Source organism: Aethalodelphis obliquidens, unplaced genomic scaffold, assembly GCF_003676395.1.
Source record: "Aethalodelphis obliquidens isolate GAN/ISIS:26980383/991018 unplaced genomic scaffold, ASM367639v1 scaffold10, whole genome shotgun sequence".
Lineage (NCBI taxonomy): Eukaryota > Metazoa > Chordata > Mammalia > Artiodactyla > Delphinidae > Aethalodelphis > Aethalodelphis obliquidens.
In genome coordinates, this window is record NW_020837954.1 from 32,043,192 (window position 1) to 32,067,355 (window position 24,164).

At 39.0% G+C, this 24,164-nt stretch overlaps 1 protein-coding gene across 1 annotated transcript in view; it reads right to left on the reverse strand.

Annotated features, from left to right (window-relative positions):
- ARMH4 (armadillo like helical domain containing 4) overlaps positions 1 to 22,649 on the reverse strand; it is a 47,728-nt gene extending 25,079 nt beyond the window's left edge. Inside the window, exons 1-3 of the mRNA XM_027111736.1 lie at positions 21,263 to 22,649; positions 12,388 to 12,642; positions 10,058 to 10,267 (exon numbers count right to left, since the gene is read on the reverse strand). Coding sequence (XP_026967537.1) covers positions 10,058 to 10,267; positions 12,388 to 12,642; positions 21,263 to 22,598 — 1,801 coding nt within the window. The 5' untranslated portion in view covers positions 22,599 to 22,649. The remainder of the gene's footprint in view (positions 1 to 10,057; positions 10,268 to 12,387; positions 12,643 to 21,262) is intronic.
- Positions 22,650 to 24,164: the final 1,515 nt, after the last annotated feature.

Sequence of the window (24,164 nt, forward strand, 5' to 3'; positions counted from 1 at the left end):
GAAAGAAAGAAAGAAAGAAAGAAAGAAAGAAAGAAAGAAAGAAAGAAAGAAAGAAAGAAAGAAAGAAAGAAAGAAAGGGAAAGAAAGACGACTTTGAGCTGAATGGTTTCTGTCTCTCCTTCCTGTCCTCTTTTAACTTTAACTTCATAGCCCTCTGTTTATAGAGTAGCATAGCACTGAGTATTATTTGCTATAGAATATGACAGAATGACTCTATACAGGTATATTTCTTGTACAGTGAGAACAATGTGATATTGCCCAGACGTGAATCATGACAGGCTTTTAACAGAGATGGGATTTCCTCTAAAGAGTGGGATGTACATGGTGTCAATCATGACGGCTATCTGGCTGTCAGTTGCCTAGGGATTGGAGGTGTGTCCTTCAACCTGGAAAGCAGGACAGACAATATGTAAGTGGAGTTGGGGATTCCCTACTTGGCGGTGGGCCCTAGAGGAAATTTACATCTTTGTCTTGGCTATTCCACATGGGGGCAGGGATGGGAAGGAGAAAATAAGTTATCCTCAGAACAGGAAACAAGCCAAGAGTTGTGAAGCCAGAAAGCCTAGCAAGGTGCCTGAAAAACTGTTCCAGAGCTTTGGGTACCAAATATTAAAAACCTTCTCAGACCATGGAATGAGTCGAGGCCTGGGAGCCCTGGAAGCTCCTTAGCTAAGGTACGATCAGAGAGAAATGTGTACCTCATAAGCCTAATTCATTTTGTTTCTTTTATTTTCTTGGTTCATTTGCTTTGTGTTCCCTTAGGTTGGAGCCAAGTATTTTTTAAATTTCTACTAATTTTAGTTGAAACAAATGAGAGGGTTTTCATCTATGCTTGAGCTGGAGTTTTAACAGGAAGTAGGGCTCCTCAGAGAGCACGTGAGGCAGATTCCTTGAGAAAACCCAGAGGGAGCAATGTTGGGCCCCCACTGCACAGCATGCAGGATCTTAGTTCCCCAACCCGTGTCCCCTGCTGTGGAAGCCCTGAGTCTTAACACTGGACTGCCAGGGAAGTCCCTCTTTATATTGTTTTTATAGAAGTTTCCACAGAATATTTTGTCTGGAAATATCAAACAATTAGAAGGGGACTTCCCTGGTGGCGCAGTGGTTAAGAATTCACCTGCCAATGCAGGGGACGCGGGTTTGATCCCTGGTCTGGGAAGACCCCAAATGCCACGGAGCAACTAAGCCCGTGTGCCACAACTACTGAGCCTGTGCTCTACAACCCTCGAGCCACAACTACTGAGCCCAAGTGCCACAACTACTGAAGCCGGCACGCCTAGAGCCCATGCTCTGCAACAAGAGAAGCCACCACGATGAGAAGCCCACGCACTGCAGCAAAGAGTAGGCCCTGCTCACCACAACTAGAGAAAGCCCGCATGCAGCACCAAAGACCCAACACAGCCAAAATTAATTAATTAATTAATTAATTAATTTTTTAAAAAAAACAATAAGAAGGAGGTAGAATGGCTAAAGAAGAAGAAACACAGGTAAATGTAGGCAGAATCAATGTAAATCTTTCAAGACAAATTTAATATTTCCAAGTGTGAACACTTTTAAAATCTTGTAAGGCCATTCAAATTGATGCATTATATTTTTCTTCTAATCTTTTCCTTTGGGGATATGTGTGTATTTTAATAATAAAAGGTAGTCTGATGCCAAAACAATTTCATGGTTACGAGCACAGCCTGATAAAGTGCAGTTGGTAATATTCTTACATTATTTTATACATTGTTAAGGTTTTTAATTATTTGTACTCCAATGCAATAAAATTCTCAATGATTATACCAGTAAAAGGATAGTTATGTCTAGCCTCATATTGAAAAATCATATTTGAAAAATCATGCTTTTAAAAATGCCTTGAGGGGCTTCCTTGGTGGCGCAGTGGTTAAGAATCCGCCTGCCAATGCAGGAGACATGGGTTCGAGCCCTGGTCCCGGAAGATCCTACATGCTGCGGAGCAACTAAGCCCGTGCACCACAACTACTAAGCCCGCGTGCCACAACTACTGAAGCCTGCACGCCTACAGCCCATGCTCCACAACAAGAGAAGCCACAGCAACGAGAAGCCCATGCAAGGGAGAGTAGCCCCCGCTCGCCACAACTAGAGAAAGCCTGCGCACAGCAACAGAGACCCAATGCAGCCAAAAATAAATAAATAAAATGAATAAATTTATTTTTTTTAAATGCCTTGATTTTCTGCAAACATCTAAAATGTCTTTGAAATCTCCACATCCTATTGTGCAGTTGCAAGCTGCATGCTTGCTTTGACAACTGCAAAAACCACCACACAGGGAAAGCCCTGCTTGGACCACTCCTCACAGGGATTGTCAGTCCTGGAGTATGAGCCCAGATAAAACACTCAGAACCAATCATTTTGCCTAGGATTCTGAACAATCCCCTCAAGAGAGACCTGGTACAGTTTCCTATAAATCATATATTTGTTTGGCCTGAGGCTGAGCACCTGGTTGCTGCATCTAAAAACTATTCTTAAGAAATAATTTACCTCAATAATAATGTAGTAGGACTTCCCTGGCAGCACAGTGGTTAAGAATCCGCCTGCCAATGCAGGCGACATGGGTTTGATCCCTGGTCTGGGAAGATCCCACATGCCGCGGAGCAACTAAGCCCGTGCACCACAACTACTGAGCCTGTGCTCTAGAGCCCGCAAGCCACAACTACTGAGCCCACGTGCCACAACTACTGAAGCCCACGCACCTAGAGCCCGTGCTCCCCAACAAGAGAAGCCACCGCAATGAGAAGCCCGTGCACTGTAACGAAGAGTAGCCCCCGCTCGCCACAACTAGAGAAAGCCTGTGCACAGCAATGAAGACCCAACGCTGCCAAAAATAAATAAATAAATTTATAAAAAATAATAATAATAATGTAGTACCTTTGCATGGTGATGTACGGTAACTAGGTTTATTATGGTGATAATTCTGAAATGTATAGAAATATCACATCCCTATGTTGTGCACTAGGAACTAACCTAGCCGGTCAATTATACTTCAAAAAGAAATGAACAAACAAACTCATAGGAAAACAGATCAGATTTGTGGTTACCAGAGGCGGAAGGTAAGAGGATAGAAAACTGGATGAAGGCTGACAAAAGATGCAAACTTCCAGTTATAAGATAAGTAAGTAGTAAGGATGTAATGTACAATATAATTAATATAATTAGCACTGCCGTATGTTATACATGGAAGTTGTTAAGAGAGTAAATCATTTCATGGTATATATAAGTCAAATCATCACCCTGTACACCTTAAATTTACAGTTCTGTATGTCAATTATATCCCAATAAAACTGGAAGAATAAAAAAGAAAGAATTCATCTAACCAAAAAGCTAAAATTATAGAAACATGCTTGATCACATGCCTATAAAATAATTGAATGGTAGTGTGGTATGTGTGATATCTAAAGGATGATTCACCAAACTTTAAAATGTTTTCCATACTTTTTGATATCCTATGACTTATTTTTTTATAAATATCGAAAGAACAACACACACACACACATACGACTCCCAAGAAGGGGCTCCCCTGGTGGGGCAGTGGTTAGGAATCGCCTGCCAATGTAGGGTCCACGGGTTCGAGTCTTGGTCTGGGAAGATCCCACATGTCACGGAGCAACTAGACCTGTGCACCACAACTACCAAGCCTGCGCTCTAGAGCCCGTGAGCCACAACTACTGAGCCCACGTGCCACAACTACTGAACCCACGCACCTAGAGCCCGTGCTTCACAACAAGAGAAGCCACCACAATGAGAAGCCTGAGCACCGCAGTGAAGAGTAGCCCCAGCTTGTCGCAGCTAGAGAAAGCCCATGCACAGCAGTGAAGACCCAATGCAGCCAAAAATAAATAAATTAAATAAATTTATTTATTTTTAAAAAAAGACTCCCCAGCATAAATATCAATTTTTTATTTCTCTAAGCTGGGGCTAAGTTCTCTCTCCTATCTCTCACAGTCCTTTTTCTGTAATTGTTTTGTGATACTTTCCCACCTTCTACCTTGTGTGTCTGTTATTTATGTATTTATCATAACTTCTACTAAAATTTACACAAGATCTACTCTCACTTCTTTTTATTATCTGAATGACCAAATACTTGCTAAGTGTACACATAAATGAATGAATAAACAAAACCACTGAATATGTACAAAGCTAAATCCTTTTGTCATCATGAGCCGTTATATAAAATTTCCTAAGTGTCTAAGAGTGAGCTTTACTAAGCAGTGTAACTTTCTGGTGCTGGGCAACAAAGATGCAGGAAAAAAAATGGGAAGAATCGACTCTATAACAATGCTTACTTAATTGTGACTACACCAATAAATAAATTCCCTATGATAAGAAAGCACACCAGAAAACTTAGAGTGAATGTCAATTATCTTTCTTCAACAGCAGAATTTGTAGCAAAGCTTTATGGTAATACATCATAGTATTGATTCTAAATATTCTTTGAAATACCACTGGCTATGTGAGCATTAGCAACAGACATGTGATGACCACTCCGAGAGCTGAGTAATTTACTGTACTAGCCTATAGAACATACAGGTACTTAAGAACAGAGACCTAACATAAATGCCAGAGAAAGTATGATGATTTCAGGACAAGCCAACAAAGTGACTTACCATAAGGGGTAATCAATGACTGAAATCATTGCCTCTGTTATTGATGCAAAATTAAATCCAAAGCATTTTCAAGAACAAAAGCCAAAACTTGTATCCATTCTTAACATACTCAGAGTAAAAATTAGAGTGAACATCCTTAACTTCATACTACAGTATCATAAGTAACAGTGGACAGTTCAAATTTCCAACACTCTACTGGATCTTTAATATTATGTCCACAGAGCAGCTCCCAAAGGTAAGTCACATAAACTTGGCTTCATAAACATGGACTTGAGATGAGATCTTTGACTACACTTTCTCATTCATCCATTCTAGCTGCCTTCTGAGTTGAAACATTATATGAGAATTGAGAAAATAATAAGAAAATATTCTCTGAAAAGGAGTGCATATTGGGAAGACAAAAAAATTGATTTTGTGAATTAAAGTGCAGTTGAAGAGCAAACACTTCTCTCATAAAAATTACATGGGCTCTTAAGAATCCTCAGTGGAACTATTAAAGAAAAATATCTGAGGCTTCTCCACAAAGCCACCTAAAGAATGCATTTCCCAATTCATTTCTGATTGACCAATAAAAGACAGAAACTAAGCACCTTTTTTTCAGTACCAGTTAGGATATCACACAGCCAAAAAATATCACTCAGTCATCTGAACAAAGGCATACTTTTCAAACACGGCTTTCTCCTGAAATCCCTATCTATTGAAATTCCTGTTATTGTAGAGAGAATCCTAGAACAGAGACAGAACTGAGAATTCCAGATAAGAAAGGAGAGATAATATCACTGTCTTTCAGCAGAGGAAATTAAGAGATGCTGAAAATGTATATAGGACATGCTCTCAGAGGACTGTGGAAAAAACATCCATGAAATTAAACGCACAGATGTGCACACACACACACTCACGAAGGGAGGAAAATTGATGTCACTGAAATAGATTAAACAACAAATGACAGAAAAATGACAGCCTTCTGCCCCATGTGTGTTACCTCGCTGGGAAAAGATGTCAAAAATACAATCTTTCAAAACCTAAATATAAGGACATCCAAAATGGTCTTCGAAAAACAAGGAAAAAACGGTCAGAAAAGAGAAAATTGAAGTCAAATGATATATTTGGTCTTATTTTTTAAAAATCAAGATATTAAAAAAATTAAACATGACTTTCCTGTTGGATACTAAGAATTAAAAACCTCTTTATATGTTAAAAAGGTAATATGCTATATGTTTATATATAACGTGTCATATGTAAAAAAAAAAAAAAAAAAAAAAAAGGTAATTCCCCGGCATGTCAATAACCCTGTAATAAACCCTGTAATAAACAGGCACTTTGAAACAGATGAGGAAATGGGAGTTGTCTGGAATAACGGCACGGGATTTTACAGCCCCACCACTCAGTCTATTACGCCTATAGAAACACATTAAATAGGGCCAGTCAGATAGAGAATTCACATTCTCCAGATCAAAGACACTAGTGTTTCTTCTTGTCTTGCAGAAAAGCAATACATTAACCCAGGCTCATCTTGAGAGAGCCCAAGCAAATTCACCCTGTTCCCAAGTCTGTCCGGTCAGCACCATGGGGAGCACCAAGTGGTTTCCCACCTCTCACAGCTGGAAGGCCCGGCTATTGACTTCCAAACTTTAAGGGAGAAAGTGCTGGGGATGTGAAGAAGGATTACCAACACCTTAATCACAAGATCTGAGACACCTCCGTTTTTGTTCTCTTACCTCCCACACATTCTTAGGAACCTAGTACCTGGTACAAAGAGACCCACAGTAGATTTTTTTTTCTGAGTATTGAACTGTTAAAGCCATAACCTTCCACCCTACAGAATTATTGCTACAATGTTACAGCACAGATGAATGTCCATCTTCTGTGGAAATATAGGAAAGGCAGAAATAAGTCTGATTTGTTTAGAGTAAATAGATATCTTCATTTGGACTTCTAAAATTCACAAAGCAGAATGACATTCAGTAAGAAATGTTGAAGGCCTTAGTCCATTTGATATTAGTATTAAAATATTTTAAAGACAGTTAACCCAAATGAAAGAACTCCAAGTAAGTTTTCATAAGCAATCAGAAATTTTAAGTTGCCATTTTGGAGCAGAGGAAGATATTAACATTCAACCAAAAAGGACATCAACCTAAACAAATATCATGTCCAAAAATAAGATTATGCAACACTGTTAATCAACTATACTCCAATAACAATTAATTTAAAAAGAACAAAAATTAGCTTATGTACATATATATGTACCTGTATATATATACACATATATACATATACATGTACTTTGCCATTACCCAATTTTTGAATTAAAAGTTAGAACACTTTGTCATGTTTATATTTCAAAGATGCTGAATACAGCCCTAGTAGAGTTATGCCTGAGATAAGTATAATGCATTTTTTATCATCCTCAAAGCATTTATTCCCTAAAAAAAAAAAAAAAATACAGACAAGTAAAGTGTATCAGGCAAGGTGACAGATAAACCATTATCCCTTCAAAAATCAAACTGCATTTTTGCTGACAAGGTAAAAGGTGTACTGAAATAGGCACAAGGCAGTACACACTTATAGAAGCAGGCTTTCTTCAATGCCTGAGAAATATAAACCACACCAAACTTCTCCCACTCTACCAATGCACATCTCTCAAGTGGGCGTTCCAGAGGCAGAGCAAGTCTGCCTTCAGAGCCAGCTGGAAAACTCCTCAGAAGCAGACCTCCTATTACAAGTTGAATTGTGTTCCCCCAGAAAATATGCTTAAGTCCTAAACCACAGAACTTGTGAATCTGACCTTATTTGGAAATAGAGTTCCGGCAGATGTAATCAAGCTCAGATGTAGTTATCGGGGTGAGTCCTAATCCAATGGCTGATGTCCTCATAAGACAAGGGAAATTTGGGCACAGAGACACAAAGAGGGAAGAGGTGAAGATGGAGGCAGAGACTGCAGTGATGTTGCCACAAGCCAAGGAATGCCTGAGGCACCAGAAGCTGGAAGAGGCAAGGGACGATCCTCAATCAGAGGCTTTGCAGGGAGCACAGCCCTGCCTACAACTTGATTTCAGACTTCTAGGCTCTAAAATTGCAAGAAAACAAATGTCTGCTGTTTTAAATCACCCAGTTTGTGAGACTTTGTTATGGCAGCCCTAGAAAACTAATACACTCCCTTAGTCATTATGTTGTAGAGACATGAAGGAGAAGACAACAAGACAGGGTACCACGCAGATACAAATTTTAGGCTCATCTGGGACATTGACTATCCCTTAAAGAATAAACATTCAGAAATTTCCACAAAGGTTCTTGCTCCTTGGGTGTGTGGTGTCTAAAAGGGGCAGGTCTCTTGTCCATATCTCACTGAGACAAATACCCTATTCTCTGGAGAACTGACATTTATCAACACATCAGACGCAGAGATTCAAACTTGAAAGGTAGATAACTTGACATCACACAACCTCGTTCTAAGTAAGAATAAACTATCTTCCCCTGGGTCCAATGCTATGGAAGAATTAAAATGTTTCATCCAGTCAAAGCCTCAGGCTGCACTTACATTCCTGGACAAAATGGAAAAACATGCACTGAAAATGGAGGCCTCCAATACATCCAGGAATCTATCGATTTATCGATTTAAATAAGTGTAGTCACTCCTGCTTTAAGAGGACTAGATAGACCAGCATAAAACTAATTGCGACATTATTAACATATACTAATTAAATATAAATTGTACTCCCCGGTATTTAGGAGAAGAGGTGTGCTCATTCAAAATCTTGTCTTAAGCCCAACAACATAGCAGAAAGAATATTTTTAAACCAAAAATGTCTTTTCATAAGCCTTGACAAGGATCATAACTTCGATCAAAACTGACAAAATATATTCTCAAAAAGAAGCTGGAATTGAGCTGTGTAGAAGAAAAGCACTAAAACTCTAGGACATTTTAGGCAAGTTAAGAAAATTCTCACACATCTCAATATAACTGCCACCATCTACTAAATTTAGAAAAGTATTGCAGTTTCACAAGTATGGATTATTCACAAACACAATTTTTTTCCTCTGATTAAATGAGCCCTGCCGGGTAAAGCTGTCATCTCTAACTCAGGTTAATTTGGGGAAACCTGGTCTTTCCAGATGGCATCAAGGAGAGCAGACAGCTAATATGAGACTACATTCCAAGTTTTTATCTTAATGTGGAGAGCAAGAGCTGCTGGCCTCTGAGCTCGCTTTGATCCATTTCTTAAACCAGCACTCCATGGAATTCACATTCCTCCTAAAATGTCACATTTCTCCGCCAGAAAACTACCAGCATTACCCTGAAAGTCTGCAATACAGCCTGCTGCAAACCTGGCTGAACCACCTTCTCTGTTACAGAGTAGACAAAATATAAAATAACAGCACATCCTATGTCTTTACTGAATCCAACACATGGCTAATTTAGTGCCCAAAAGCTTACCTGTCTTCCCGATTAGTTTAAGAAACAGCACTACAAATCTCTGGGCATTTTGCAATCCAGCCAGGAGCTGTTCACCTGCCAAAATGCTGATTAATTAAACGACCTTTCATTATATTTCCCGACTTCTCATTTGTGGATGTGCAGCTGTGCTCCAAGCATCTTTTTTCATGCTCAAAGCCAATGTCTTGGAAAGTAAAATTTGGCAAGAATTTCTCAGCCTTAACAGATGAGGAGACTGTCTATCTCCAAAAAGTGGAACATCTAACCCAGAGACGTAATTAAGGGAGAATGACCCAGCGTTAACAACCAGAGCAGTGTTACGAAAATACAATTCACATTAAAATTTCCACCCAAGAAAATCTGGTGGGGAAACTCAAGTTTTCCATTAAACCAGTTTTCTCAATTCAGCCTGCACACTGAAATCATCTCAGGCAACTCTTGAAAAATGTTGATGCCAGAGTCCATCCCAACTGAATCAGAATCACTGGGAGAAGGACTCGGTCATTAGGATCCTTTAAAAGCTCCCCAAGGTGATTCTAATGTTCAACTGTAATTGAGAACTACTGATGTAGCGCAGGGGCCAGCAAGCTTTTTCGGTAAAGGGCCATCTCATAAATATTTTAGGCTCTGTGGCCAATTAGTCTCTGTCACAACTACTCAACTCCGCTGCTCTGGCGCAAAAGTAGCCACAGACAATACACAAATGAACAAGTGTGGCTGTTAATTAGGAACACTGAAATTTGGATTTTATAAAAACTTCTACCTGTCACGAAATACTATTCTTCTTTTGATTTTTTTCAATCGTTTGAAAATGTGAAGACCAATTTTAGCTTGCCATACAAAAACAGACAGCAGGCTGGATTTGGCCATGGTCTACAGACCCCTGATCTACACTACACACAGAATATACTTATCCTGGATCTTTTCTCAAAGACAACAGTTGCTCAGTGACTCACTGAATCTGTCCCAGGAAAGATCCCCTTCAAAGCATGGATACCTTCAGATTCGAGTTGGTCCAGACCATAGGAGGCAGCTGTATTCACATAGCTAATGGATGGAGCAGCAGTTCTCTCGGAAGATGCCTCAGGATCAGCAAGCGCTGGGGAAGTGCTAGGTGCTTCCTCCATTATCCCAGGGGGCGTCACTGGAGAACCCACAATTGGTGTGAACAACTCCTCATTCGGCCCTGTGACTGTGTCCATTAGGTCTGCCAAACACAAGAGACATGACCCAAAGATGATCAGTATGGAGAATATATACACGTGCTTTTACTTCTTAAGCAAGAAATGACGAATGAAGCCAGTATTCTTATATACAGTAAGTTTGGCACTTAGACCAGCTCTTCCTTCCCACATTGTACCAATCCAGCAACCGGAGGCAAATACTTTATCTTCCAGGAAAATATATTATCTCAAATCAGAACTTTGTTTTCAAATGTTAATCTCCCGTTTATTCTATTAACAATATTATGGATTTTGTGGGATTTTATATAACCTATTACCAAAGGTAGAAAATTTAACAAAAATGTATTTAAATATACCCCAAGGATGACTTTTAAAAATCAAGTCAAAGAGTAAAAGCTTAGATCTGTGTCTGCAATATGCTCAATTTTAAAGCAACCAAATTTAGCCCCAGATATTCCCAAATCTAGAAACTCTAGAATAGGAGTATTTTGCAAGCTTGGTGGATCATCAGAATCTCTTGAGGTAATTTTTTAAATGTCAGTTTTCATGCTTTCTACATATCCCAACGTACCGAATCAGAACCTCCTTGGTGATGAAGCCTGAGAAACTATTTGTGAAAGCTCCCAGGATATGGACCCACAGATTCTCATATACATTGCTGTTTGCAGTATAAATGGAATCAACCACTTTGGAAAGCAGTTAGGCATTGCCTCCTAAAGTGAAATATTCATATGCCCTATTGTCCAGCAATTCAGTTCCTAGGTATACCCAAGAGAATCTCCTACACACGTGCAATGGAGAATACGTAAAAGAATATTCATGGCAGCCGTGTTCACAATAGCCAAACCTGGAAATGACCCAAATGCAAATCACTAGAAAAGACTGGATGAAGATTGGGTGAATAAACTGTGATACATTTTCATAATGGAATATTGCAAGCAGTCAAAGCAAAAGAACTGCGGTAAGTAAATATAGGCCTTAGAATATTAAGTAAAAAAAAAAACAAAGTCCCAAAAAGGCTATCCACAGCATAATACTGTTTTGATAAACTAAAAAATCTAAAAGTTTTAAGTGTATAATACCAGGAGTACATACAGACACGATAAAACTAAAAGAAAAGGAAGTCAAGGAAATGATGAACACAAGATTCAGGTTAATGGTTAACAGAGGAGGATGGGGTTTAGATGGGAAGGGTCATGGGGTTACCTGTAGGTTACTGACAAGATCCTAAGGGGTTTTTTTGCAGGGGAGGCCGGCAGGCAGGATTAGAAGGTATTTATTACATTGTTAAAGATAACTCAGTTAATAAATAAAAGTAGGATTTACTTAGACCAACGATGAGACAGAGACATGAAGTCCAAAAATAATAACTAAATAATCATAATAATTTTTGTATTCTCAGGTGATTCTGATGATCACCCAGATTCCAAAACTTCACTGTCCTTAAGGTATCAGAGCATCTGAGGACCTCCTACATAGAAAGTACTTTTTATACATTATTCAAAATCCTTAAAATAACCCATAAGACAGGTAGGCATTATTTAAAGAGGAACAAACCAAGGCTTGGAGACATTAAGAAACTTTCTGGAAGCCACAGTGCTAGTGAGGGCCAAAGCTGGGATTCAAACCCACATCTTTGTTGGTTTCACCCCCAGGTCCTTGCTGGTTTCACCCCCCTGGCACCTAGCAGCCAGACATGTCAAACTAGGAGAGAGTTCTCAGGAGACTTGGCCTTTGTGGGCCTCAGATATGAGCCACCAGGAGATTTTACTTGGGAACTAACCCCTTGTCCTTTAGCTGTGCCACACCTCTCCAAACAAGAAAGAGTTCACCTACCTTTCCTGCTGAAAAAATATACTTCCAGGTGAGGGGTGTGTGTGTGTGTGTGTGTGTATGTTTGTGTATTGTGTGTATGTGTGTGTATGTGTGTGTGCTGTGTGTGTATGTGTGTGTATGTGTGTATGTTTGTGTATTGTGTGTATGTGTGTATGCGTGTGTGTGTGTGTGCTGTGTGTGTGTGTGTGTGTGTGTGTGTGTGTGTGCACCTTGGTGACAGGGCCATCTGCCTCACTCATTCTATTCCTCATCAACTCAGAAAAGATCCACCCCCAAAACACTGAGCACAATTCTCTCCCTTACAGACCTTCTACAGCAGGAGTAATTTCGAAAGACAGAGGGACAGGTGTCGTTGAAACCACAGTGGCCAGAGGCTCCCATCTTCTCGACAGCTGAGTAACACCAGGAGCATCAGCTGTGGCAGAAGGCAACTCTTTCCCTCCCTCAGTCTCGACATCTTCTCTGGTAACCTCGAGGGTAGAAACCTGCTGCTCTTGCATCACTGAAGATAAAGTGGCTTCTGCTTCTTGAACAGCTGTTGTCATCTCTTGAGTGATGATGCCTTAAAAGGGAGGAAACAACATTTTTAAATACACTAAATCCCTATACCTGAAAAAGTCACTATATAATTAATAATTAAAAACAAAAAAGCAGACAGCCATTTCAGGGAATAAGAAGGGAGAGAAACAAACTGCCAGGAAATAAATGTTTTCAGTGTTGCTGTTTTCAGGAGTCATGAATCAATCTAAGACAGAGATAAAGATGTTAATATAAAAAACAACAGAATAACATTTACAACAAAACAGGAAAATCAACAGCTGAGCTCCCTTTTATGGATATCAACATAATCAATTTGTTCAGAAACAAATTATACAAAACTAAGTTCAAAAATGCTCAGAAGCAGGGACTTCCCTGGTGGCACAGTGGTTAAGAATCCATCTGCCAATGCAGGGGACATGGGTTCAAGTCCTGGTCCGGGAAGATCCCACATGCCGTGGAGCAACTAAGCCCATGAGCCACAGCTACTGAGCCTGTGCTCCAGAGCCCATGAGCCACAACTAATGAGCCCACGTGCCACAACTACTGAAGCCTGCACACCTAGAGTCCGTGCTCCACAACAGGAGAAGCCACGGCAATGAGAAGCCCATGCACCACAATGAAGAGTAGCCCCCGCTCACCGCAACCAGAGAAAGCCTGTGCACTGCAACAAAGACCCAATGCAGCCAAAAATAAATAAATAAATAAATAAATTTTTAAAAATTGTCAGAAGCACTTGTGTATATTAATTTTCACATTTGCATTCCTGAAGGGGAACAGGAACTTGACATTTTGAATTAAAGGAATACTAATTACAATAACTAATGTTTACTGAGTTCTTATTATGTGCCACACACACAGTGCTAAGTGCATGATGGGCATTATCTTTTTTTTTTTCATTTATTTCTGCTCTGATCTTCATGATTTCTTTCCTTCTGCTAATTTTGGGTTTTGTTTGTTCTTCTTTCTCTAGTTCCTTTGGGTGTAAGGTTAGATCGTTTATTTGAGATTTTTCTTGTTCCTTGAGGTAGGCTTGTATAGCTATAAATTTCCCTCTTAGAACTGCTTTTGCTGCATCCCATAGGTTTTGGATCATCATGTTTTCATTGTCATTTGTCTCTAGGTATTTTAATTTCCTCTTTGATTTCTTCAGTGATCTCTTGGTTATTTAGTAACGTATTGTTTAGCCTCCATGTGTTTGTGTTTTTTACATATTTTTCCCTGTAACTCATTTCTAATCTCATAGTGTTGTGGTCAGAAAAGATGCTTGATATGATTTCAATTTTCTTAAATTTACTGAGGCTTGATTTGTGACCCAAGATGTGATCTATCCTGGAGAATGTTCCATGTGCACTTGAGAAGAAAGTGTAATCTGCTGTTTTTGGATGGAATGCCCTATAAATATCAATTAAATCTCTCTGGTCTATTGTGTCATTTGAATCTTCTGTTTCCTTATTTATTTTCATTTTGGATGATCTGTCCATTGGTGTAAGTGAGGTGTTAAAGTTCCCCACTATTATTGTGTTACTATCGATTTCCTCTTTTACAGCTGTTAGCAGTTGCCTTATGTACTGAGGTGCTCCTAAGTTGGGTGCATATATAATTGTTATATCTTCTTCTTGGATTGATCCCCTGATCATTATGTAGTGTCCTTCTTTGTCTCTTGTAACATTCTTTATTTTAAAGTCTATTTTATCTGATATGAGTATTGCTACTCCAGCTTTCTTTTGATTTCCATTTTCATGGAATATCTTTTTCCATCCCCTCACTTTCCATCTGTATGTGTCCCTAGGTCTGAAGTGGTTCTCTTGTAGACAGCATATATTTGGGTCTTGTTTTTGTATCCATTCAGCAAGCCTGTGTCTTTTGGTTGGAGCATTTAATCCATTCACGTTTAAGGTAATTATTGATATGTATGTTCCTATGACCATTTTCTTAATTATTTTGGGTTTGTTTGTGTAGATCCTTTTCTTCTCTTGTGCTTCCCACTTAGAGAAGTTCCTTTAGCATTTGTTGTAGAGTTGGTTTGGTGGTGCTAAATTCTCTTAGTTTTGCTTGTCTGTAAAGCTTTTGATTTCTCCATCGAATCTGAATGAGATCCTTGCCGGGTAGAGTAATCTTGATTGTAGATTCTTCCCCTTCGTCACTTTAAGTATATCATGCCACTCCCTTCCGGCTTGTAGAGTTTCTGCTGAGAAATCAGCTGTTAACCTTATGGGAGTTCCCTTGTATGTTATTTGTCATTTTTCCCTTGCTGCTTTCAATAATTTCTTTTTGTCTTTAATTTTTGCCAATTTGATTACTATGTGTCTCGGCGTGTTTCTCCTTGGGTTTATCTTGTATGGGACTCGCTGCGCTTCCTGGACTTGGGTGGCTATTTCCTTTCCCATGTTAGAGAAGTTTTTGACTATAATCTCTTCAAATATTTTCTCTGGTCCTTTCTCTCTCTCTTCTCCTTCTGGGACCCCTATAATGTGAATGCTGTTGTGCTTAATGTTGTCCCAGAGGTCTCTTAGGCTGTCTTCATTTCTTTTTATTCTTTTTTCTTTATTCTATTCCACAGCTGTGAATTCCACCATTCTGTCTTCCAGGTCACTTATCCGTTCTTCTGCCTCAGTTATTCTACTATTGATTCCTTCTAGTGTAGTTTTCATTTCAGTTATTGTATTGTTCATCTCTGTTTGTTTGTTCTTTAATTCTTCTAGGTCTTTGTTAAACATTTCTTGCATCTTCTCGATCTTTGCCTCCATTCTTTTTCCGAGGTCCTGGATCATCTTCACTATCATTATTCTGAATTCTTTTTCTGGAAGGTTGCCTATCTCCACTTCATTTAGTTGTTTTTCTGGGGTTTCATCTTGTTCCTTCAACTGGTACATAGCCCTCTGCCTTTTCATCTTGTCTATCTTTCTGTGAATGTGGTTTTTGTTCCACAGGCTGCAGGATTGTAGTTCTTCTTGCATCTCGGACATTATCTTATTCTATCCTCCCATATGTACTAAGGGGAGGTAGGTACTAATATTCTATGGAAGCCATATATCATAGTGGCCAAGAACACAGGCTCTAGACCCAATTTGCCTGGGTCTCAATTCGGACTCAGCCACCTACTATCTGCGTGACCTTGAACGAATTACTTAATTTCTCTGGGCCTTGAGCTTCCTCAGTGGTAAAATGGAAATAAGAGTATCTATCTCATAGCATTTTTACAAAGATTAAATTAGATAATACATGTAAAATAGTACATGCCCAGTGCTTCGTAAGTATTCAATAAATATCAGCTATTATTACCTCATTTTACAAACAACTTAGGTGTAGAAAGACTAAGGAATCTGACTAAGGTTACATAGTTAGGGCTCTTAACCACTGTGCTAACTGTGCTTATCCCATCAACAGATGAATGGATAAACACACAGACACACAGACATACACACACATACACAGAGGAATATTATTCAGCCATGAGAAAGGAAATCCTGCCATTGCCTAAGGAACAACTTGGTGTAGCCTCTGTAGAAGATCTGCACTTGCTTTTAAATCATAAAACAGAATGAAACAGACCTGTGGGGTATGACGTATCTATCAGAGGTCCACTTTCTTTACAACATTATAATCCACTCAAATACATTATTAAAGACTATTTATAAGGGTTAATATTTGCCCCCTTCCTAGGGAGGGGCTATGCTGGAAATTTCAAATACTGAGCCACTGTGAAAACTTAATTTCTAGAAGACTCTGTTATCTCTCTTTTTTTAAATACTAATCCTAGATACTTAGCACATTACCAAGTCTGGTAAATTATGCAATGAGAAATAACATTCTAGAAATAGGTGAAAAGGTTTTCTCAAAGTTTTTATTAATGACTTCATTGTTCTTCCTATTACTAAAAATATTTTTCCTCAGAAACAATTTATTTGCTTTAAAATAGTGTTTGGATGTTTTCTGGTACAAGCAGTTCCATTTCTTGGTCTCCAAACAGTTTGGACTATTTTTTCTTTTAACTGGAGATTTTTACATTTGATGGATTGATATACCTGGTTATAAGACAACCTTACTTGTGCTTCATATTCATATTTGCTCTTTGTGCCATTGTTTAAGTTTTATTCTGAAATAAGATCACACATCTCTTGAGAGATAGGATTCATTGCCCTTTTTGTATCTTTAGCACCTAAGACAATGCTATGTTTGCCATAAAAAGCTAATATATAGTTTTATCATTTTAAGCAGTATGCATTCTCCATGTTGCCCTCATTTTTGAAAGCATAATGAACACTTTTGAGAAAAAATATGTCAAAATAAATGTTCACTCTATGCTCATAGTTTCATGAAACAGCAAGAAATATCAAAAGGGCATGGTATGGCCTTCCCTGGTGGGACAGTGGTTAAGAATCCTCCTGCCAATGCAGGCGACACGGGTTTGAGCCCAGGTTCAAACCCTGGTCCGGGAAGATCCACATGTCGTGGAGCAACTAAGCCCATGCACCACAACTACTGAGCCTGCGCTCTAGAGCCCGCGAGCCACAACTACTGAGCCCACGTGCCACAACTACTGAAGCCCGCGCGCCTAGAGCCTATGCTCCACAGCAAGAGAAGCCACTGCAATGAGAAGCCCATGCACCGCAATGAAGAGTAGCCCCCGCTCACCGCAACTAGAGAAAGCCCATGCGCGGCAACAAAGACCCAATGCAGCCAAAAATAAATAAATAAAACAAATAAATTTTTTCAAAAATGGGCATGGTATAATACTTTGAATAAGTGACTGCTGTTAGAGAAAGAAGAGTGAGAGCTAGAAATAGTAATGGGAATTTTTTAAATAACATTCAGAATTTCTCCACATCTCTCATTCTTCCCAATTCCTGTAGAGAAAAAATATATAATTATTATAGATTGCTTTTAAAACCTGATCTTCAAGTGAAACAGCTGAAGAACCAGCTGAATCAGAGAACTGACTATAATCTCAGGATCCTCATCTATTCATAATACCCAAAAATGCCAAGAAATTATTTCATTCCCTGAAGAAGAGAATGTCTTAAGTAGTCCCTGGGCCCTAAAATGATTGGCATTTGAGGTGTTTACTTCGGTTTTTTTTGTTTTTTTTTTTTTTTGAAATTTAAGGCATTTTAATGGAGTAAAAATTAAGAGTTAAAATTCAGGACACCCAGGGATAAAAGTCCATCTTCCAAGTATTGGAAGCCACCCCCAGTTCCTTGGCTGAATTTCCATCATCAGCTATTCACATATATCCACCCCTAGTCCCTCTTTCTTTTCCAATGATGAGTAAAACACACAACCTACACCCCCATCACATTTACAGAATTCCTGTATAAAATTTCTCTAGAGCCTAACCTGCAGGAGTCAACAAATCTGAATACAGCCAGTAGGTGTGCTGAAAGTTCACTTCAAGAACGTGGTAGGATAATGCAATGGGTTGGTCATGACAGTTCATCAGTCACAGTTACCAGCCCTGCAGGGGGTGAGCCGAGACCTTAGACACCCCTTAGACAAATAAGGAAGGAAGGCCCTTAGATTTAATTTTGTCTTCCCCATTTCCAGATGGAGAAACTGAGGCCAACAGATTGGAAAAATTTTAATCAAGCTCAGTTGTGAAACCAGCTGACCACATCAGTGTGACTAAACCTTCTTGATTGATTAAAATGTCTTAATGGGCAGAACAGTTCCAAAGTCCCTCTGCCAATGTAACCAGGTGCCACTGGCTTCGTTCAGAAACTAATGACTCCAGTTTCTCCAGCTCCTTCAGAAGCTCCTGGGATAAGACACAATCCAGGATATTTCTGAAGCACTCTTTTGACAATGTCACTCTCTGGGGGGAGAAAAGGTGAAAGTTATCGCCCTCCTGGGGGCTCCACAGACTGTAGTTGTCACATATCCCTCCCTCCTTGAGATCACTAGGATCAGCATTTGTCCTGGGCAGGGGCTTTGAGATCACTTAATGATCTTGAGAAGGAGACTCAAGGAGGAAATCCAAACCTGTTCTGCAAAAGTGACCTTTCTTAAAACTAGATTGTGTGGGATTGAGTGGTTTACTTCTCAGAAATACTTGTAATCACCAGAAAATGGGTAGAAAAGCTTTTTGGCTATTCTCTTACTACTACTGTCAATAATCTCAATTTTTCACATTATTTTTAACTCTACAAAACAACAAAAAAAGTAAAGTTGAAAGGAATTATTTGACCGTTCCTCTCTCTACCAAGAATTTTTAGAAGCTTTTTGATTAATTTGGACAATGCAGGCAGTCGGATTAGATAATTCTAGTCTGAATGGTTCTCTATCTTCATTTAGTCATTCGATGAACAGATATTTACTGAGCACCTACTATGTGCCATATATTGTACTATGTGCTGGGAATTAAAAGAAGTTGCCTGTTAAAAGACTGTAGTTAAGTGAGGCAATTATGACTAAGTAAGGAGTATATTCAATAATCAAAAAAAAAATCAATTACCAAATTCATTTTACTTTTTTAGGCTGTATTAATGGAAGCTAATGCAAGTCTAGTACATAAGAATCATAGATTCAACTGTGCAGTGAATAATCTGGAACTACATGATTTAATGCTCCAGGAATATCTTAAAGTGTAATGGAGAACTGAAATAAACTTCTTGTTTGGTCATATTTAATATCTGCATGGTCATGTGGATCCAACTCTCTTAATAGAATTTAAAAACCAACTTACAAAACATTTTCTGGAAGCTTCTACGAAAACTTCCAGTATACTAAGACTGTAAGACTTAAAAAATGAATTGGAGGGCTTCCCTGGTTGCGCAGTGGTTGAGAGTCCACCTGCCAATGCAGGGGACATGGGTTCGTACCCCGGTCTGGGAAGATCCCACATGCCGCGGAGCAGCTGGGCCCATGGGCCATGGCCGCTGAGCCTGCGCATCCAGAGCCTGTGCTCCGCAACGGGAGAGGCCACAACAGTGAGAGGTCTGCGTACCGCAAAAAAAAAAAAATTAATTGGACATGTAAAATTAAATCTTTTATCGTTTTAATTCAATCTCCATAACACTTTCTAAAACATATTATTAATTTGATATTTTCCATTAGCTGGAGTAACAGCTGTACATATTCCAAAACAATTTGGAATGAGCATATGCACATTACACTAAGTCTTTCCCTCCCTATTCTGTTATCTGACCAACTACACACAATAAAAGAAAAACATCATCCTTCAGCAACAAATGCAAGGATTGTCAGCTCATAGCATTCACAGATGTAGAAGCCACGAGGAAGTAGAAAGTGCAGAATCAAGCCAGCAGAGAGGATTTATCTGTACTGGTATTTTTTCCCCCTTATTTCTAGAAGAATTTCTTTTTAGGAAAACAAAGTCAGAGAACTCATATGGTTAATACTATGAAATAAATATTTACCTAAGGCTTTTTGGTAAGAAATATCAGGAATGTGAGTACTTTTTACAACAATGTATAAATAAGTATCCAACATTGTTGAGTATATCATTTAAACATATAGCTAATTTTTTCACATTTTCCTGTAAATATACACATTCTCATAATAAAAGGTTTAAAAAATATTAATCTACATCAGGGTTTCTCAGATATATATATACACACACATATATATTTTTTGGCTCAGATATATCTTGGTTGCTGTGCACTGTAGGATGTTTAGCAGCATCTTGGCCTCTACCCCCTAGATGCTCTCTACTGTGATGACCAAAAATGTCTCAAGAAATAGGTAATGGAGATGAAGCGGTACAAATTTCCAGGTGCAAAATAAATGAGTCACAGGTATGAAATGTACAGTGTGGGGAATATAGTCAATAAATATGTAAGATCTTTGTATGGTGACAGCTGGTAACTAGACTTATCACGGTGATCATTTTGTAATGTATAGAAATACCGAATCACTATGTTGTGCAACTAACTAACTAGGAACTAACACAGTGTTTTAGGCCAATTATATTTCAAAAACAAACACACTCATAGAAAAAGAGATCAGATTTGTGGTTACTAGAGGCAGGGGATAGGGGGAGGGGAAACTGGATGAAGGCAGTCAAAAGGTACAAACCTCCAGGTGTAAGATAAATAAGTACTAGTGATGTACAATACGGTAAATATAATTAACACTGCCATATGTTATATATGAAAGTTAAGAGAGTAAATCCTAAGAGTTCTCATTACAAGAAAAAAAAATGTTTTTCTATTTCTTTAATTTTGTATCTATATGAGTTGATGGAAGTTCACTAAATTTATTGTGATAATCATTTCATGTTGTATATAGGTCAAATCATTATGCCACACAACTTAAACTTACACAGTGCCATATGTCAATTACATTTCAATAAAACTGGAAAAAATGTCTCCAAACATTGCCAAATGATTGGCACGGGGGTGGGCACAAGGCATGACGCAAATTATTCCCATTTGAATACCACAGGTCTATATGCAGGGGTTATATTTGGATGTAATTTTTATGAAAAATGCATTTTTTATTTATTTACTTTTGCTTTTCATTAAAACTTAGATAACTTACTTCTAAATTGTCACTTTAAAAAAAACATAAAACATTACAACGTTATGTGTCAACTATATGTCAATTAAAAAATAATAAAACCAAACAGAAACATTCCAAGTTAAACAAAGCTTATTTTCCTTTTTTTTCTTTCTTTCTTTTACCTTTAAATGTATTTCCCAATGGCTGATATGCCTCAGACTCATATTCTGAGATGGAAACAGTGGTCTCTACGAACAGCATGGCATTGTTCTCCTTGGTGGATTCCATGAAGTCTGCAGTATTTTGGACCAGGTTTTCCACAGAGACTTTCATACCTTCCACTGGACTTGTGGGAGTAAAGGAACTTTGATCGGTGAAGGCAGATGACCTCTCATCCCCACGTGCTATTAGCAGGGCTGTTCCCCTGTGTGCTTCCCCTTCAGGCAGCTTCAGAGCCACATCTGCAGCCTCTGTCAAAGTTTCGCTCCCTTTCATGCCTTCCATACCATTACTGGTTGCTTGGGTTGTCTGAGATGTTTCCTTTCTCACCTGAGTCTCTGTATTGTCTCCAAGCTTTGGGGTCTTTATCTGGCTTACACTCTCTAATTTGGTGTCATCCCACTCAACACTTACGACGGAGACAGCTGGAACAGCTATGGTGACACTCACTGTGACTTCTGGGGCTCCCAGCAGGCTGTCAGTTTCTGGCTCAACACTCAGGCTGGACTCGGAGGTTGCGAGCCAGTGCTTGGTGGCAGTAGCCTGGCTATTATCAGCTGTCATCTGGAAAGGCTCAGCGCCTGCTGTGGGCTCAGCACCAGGAAAAGAAGTTGTCTTATGCTCTGGGTCTGCTTCAAATTTCTCAGTCCTTGGACGGGTGGTTAGCATCTCTTTAGCATTCACATAGGATAAAGGTGAATGTCCCAGACTAACTCCTGCCTGATTTTCAGTTGCAAACAATTGATCATCCACATAGTGCAGAAAACCTTGTGTTGCTTCGGTGGTCCCTTCCACAATGGGCTGAATGATGGTACTACGGGAGGATTCCTCCTTCTCATCAATATTCAGAGAAGCAGTTGGAGTGATAGGGTTCATTAACATGGCCTTGGAAAGTCCGCTTTCGGGAGACATTCTCTCTGGCTGGCTGGAACCAAACACTTCTTCCCCTGCTGAGATCACTGGCTCAGTAGCAGTGTAAATGCCAGGGCTATCAGGCTGCGTGAGCCCAGCTCCTATAGGAGGGGTTTCTTTGTTACTAGGGAATACTTTACTTAATGACATTGTTGATGGTCCTGCTAACACTATCATTGGTTCTTCAGAGACCAGAGTGTACTTTGAAGTAATGGAGTTATTTTCTAGGTCATCTGTGTTCAGCCTCTCAGACTGCCCTTTTTCTTCATGAACAGGTGCTATCTCCCTTCTTTCCACATTGGGGAAGGCCAGACATTGTGTGGCAAAGCCGAGAAGTAGAAGGCTACAGAAAGCCAGACAAATGGGCAGTACAACTGGTCTGCTCATAGTGGAAGAGAAACGTGCACATAAATTGGTAGAGTTGACAATTCCAGTAATTGAGTCCTGCAGAAAAATAAAGCATATCAAACTGTCATATAAATATGTTGTAAATAAGCCCCTTTAAATTAAACTATAAGTAAAATAATCTCCTTGACTCCCAGCTCAGAGACAGTACATAGGAGGGAATGTTCTATTTCTTTGTACCTTTGAGACGCGGATAACCCAGTTCATTTTTCCCTGCTGAATTTTCAGCTGACTTAACTTGAAGTTCTCTAGCAAAGGGTACACGTAGTTACTAAGTTCATTGTTTTTTAAATACCTACTTGAAATAAACTACCCTGGAAGTCACATTTGTAATATTCTCCCCAATTCTTCTATTAATCATGGAGTCAAATGACTACAGAAATAGCAACACATCCAGGAAATAAAAAGTAATTTTAACATTTATTTACATCACTTTCACAGAACCTTTTAAGTATGTTTTAAAACTTATTAAATAGCATCATAAAATACTGAATACCAGTTTCATTCAAGAGTTTTTAAAGTATATAAATGACTTTCAATTAAAATTTATCTTTAAAATACTTAAATTGTTTTCTCTGCAACAACTATAAAAATTATAGGTAAAACCTTCATGTCTCAAAAAAAAAGATTAGAAAAGGTAAACTAGTTAAACAATGTAAACAAGTGTGTTTTTGAAAAAAACTTTTTTAAGAGAACCAAAACACTTTTAAATTAGCAGTCTTTACTGAACACACATTATTGTAAGATTAAGATTTATTGTATTTTTTTTACAAACTGCTCACACTCTCATGACAACTAAAATTATACCAAAACTGCTAATTTCCCCCCAAACTTAAGGGTTTTAGGTCTTATCTATCCCATCATCAGAAAGTTCTTAGATACTGTGGGTTTTCTAGAAAATTAAACCTAGGAATGAAAATTCTAAATCTAACTATAAAGACCTTATCTTTATAAAAGTTATACTTTTCCTTTCTTCCACATCTGATCATTAAACTATCTGGGTTAAGCATGTGATGTGCATACATCAAGTATAAAAATTGACATTTTCGGGCTTCCCTGGTGGCGCAGTGGTTGAGAGTCCGCCTGCCAATGCAGGGGACACAGGTTCGTGCCCTGGTCTGGGAAGATCCCACATGCCGCGGAGCGGCTGGGTTCGTGAGCCATGGCCGCTGATTCTGTGCATCCAGAGCCTGTGCTCCGCAACGGGAGAGACCACAACAGTGAGAGGCCCGCATGCCGCAAAAAAAAAAAAATTGACATTTTCATAGGGTCTTCTTCCCCTTAAGGAGTCTGAAGCTTCCACATGTTACCCCATTCAGTCTTACAGGTCCTTTTGAGATAGAGAAAAGGTCACGTGCTCAGGGCATAATCTAGACAGCTGAAGAGAAAAAGGTTGAATTTTTCTACATGAGGAAAGAGGAATCCATGAATTCGGAGCTGAGGCATCTTGCTCAACTACCAGCGTCACATGACTGAATTATCTCGGAAGCAGCTCCTCCAGCCCCAGTCAGGCCTTCAGATGACTGCAGCCCCAGCTGCTATCTTGAC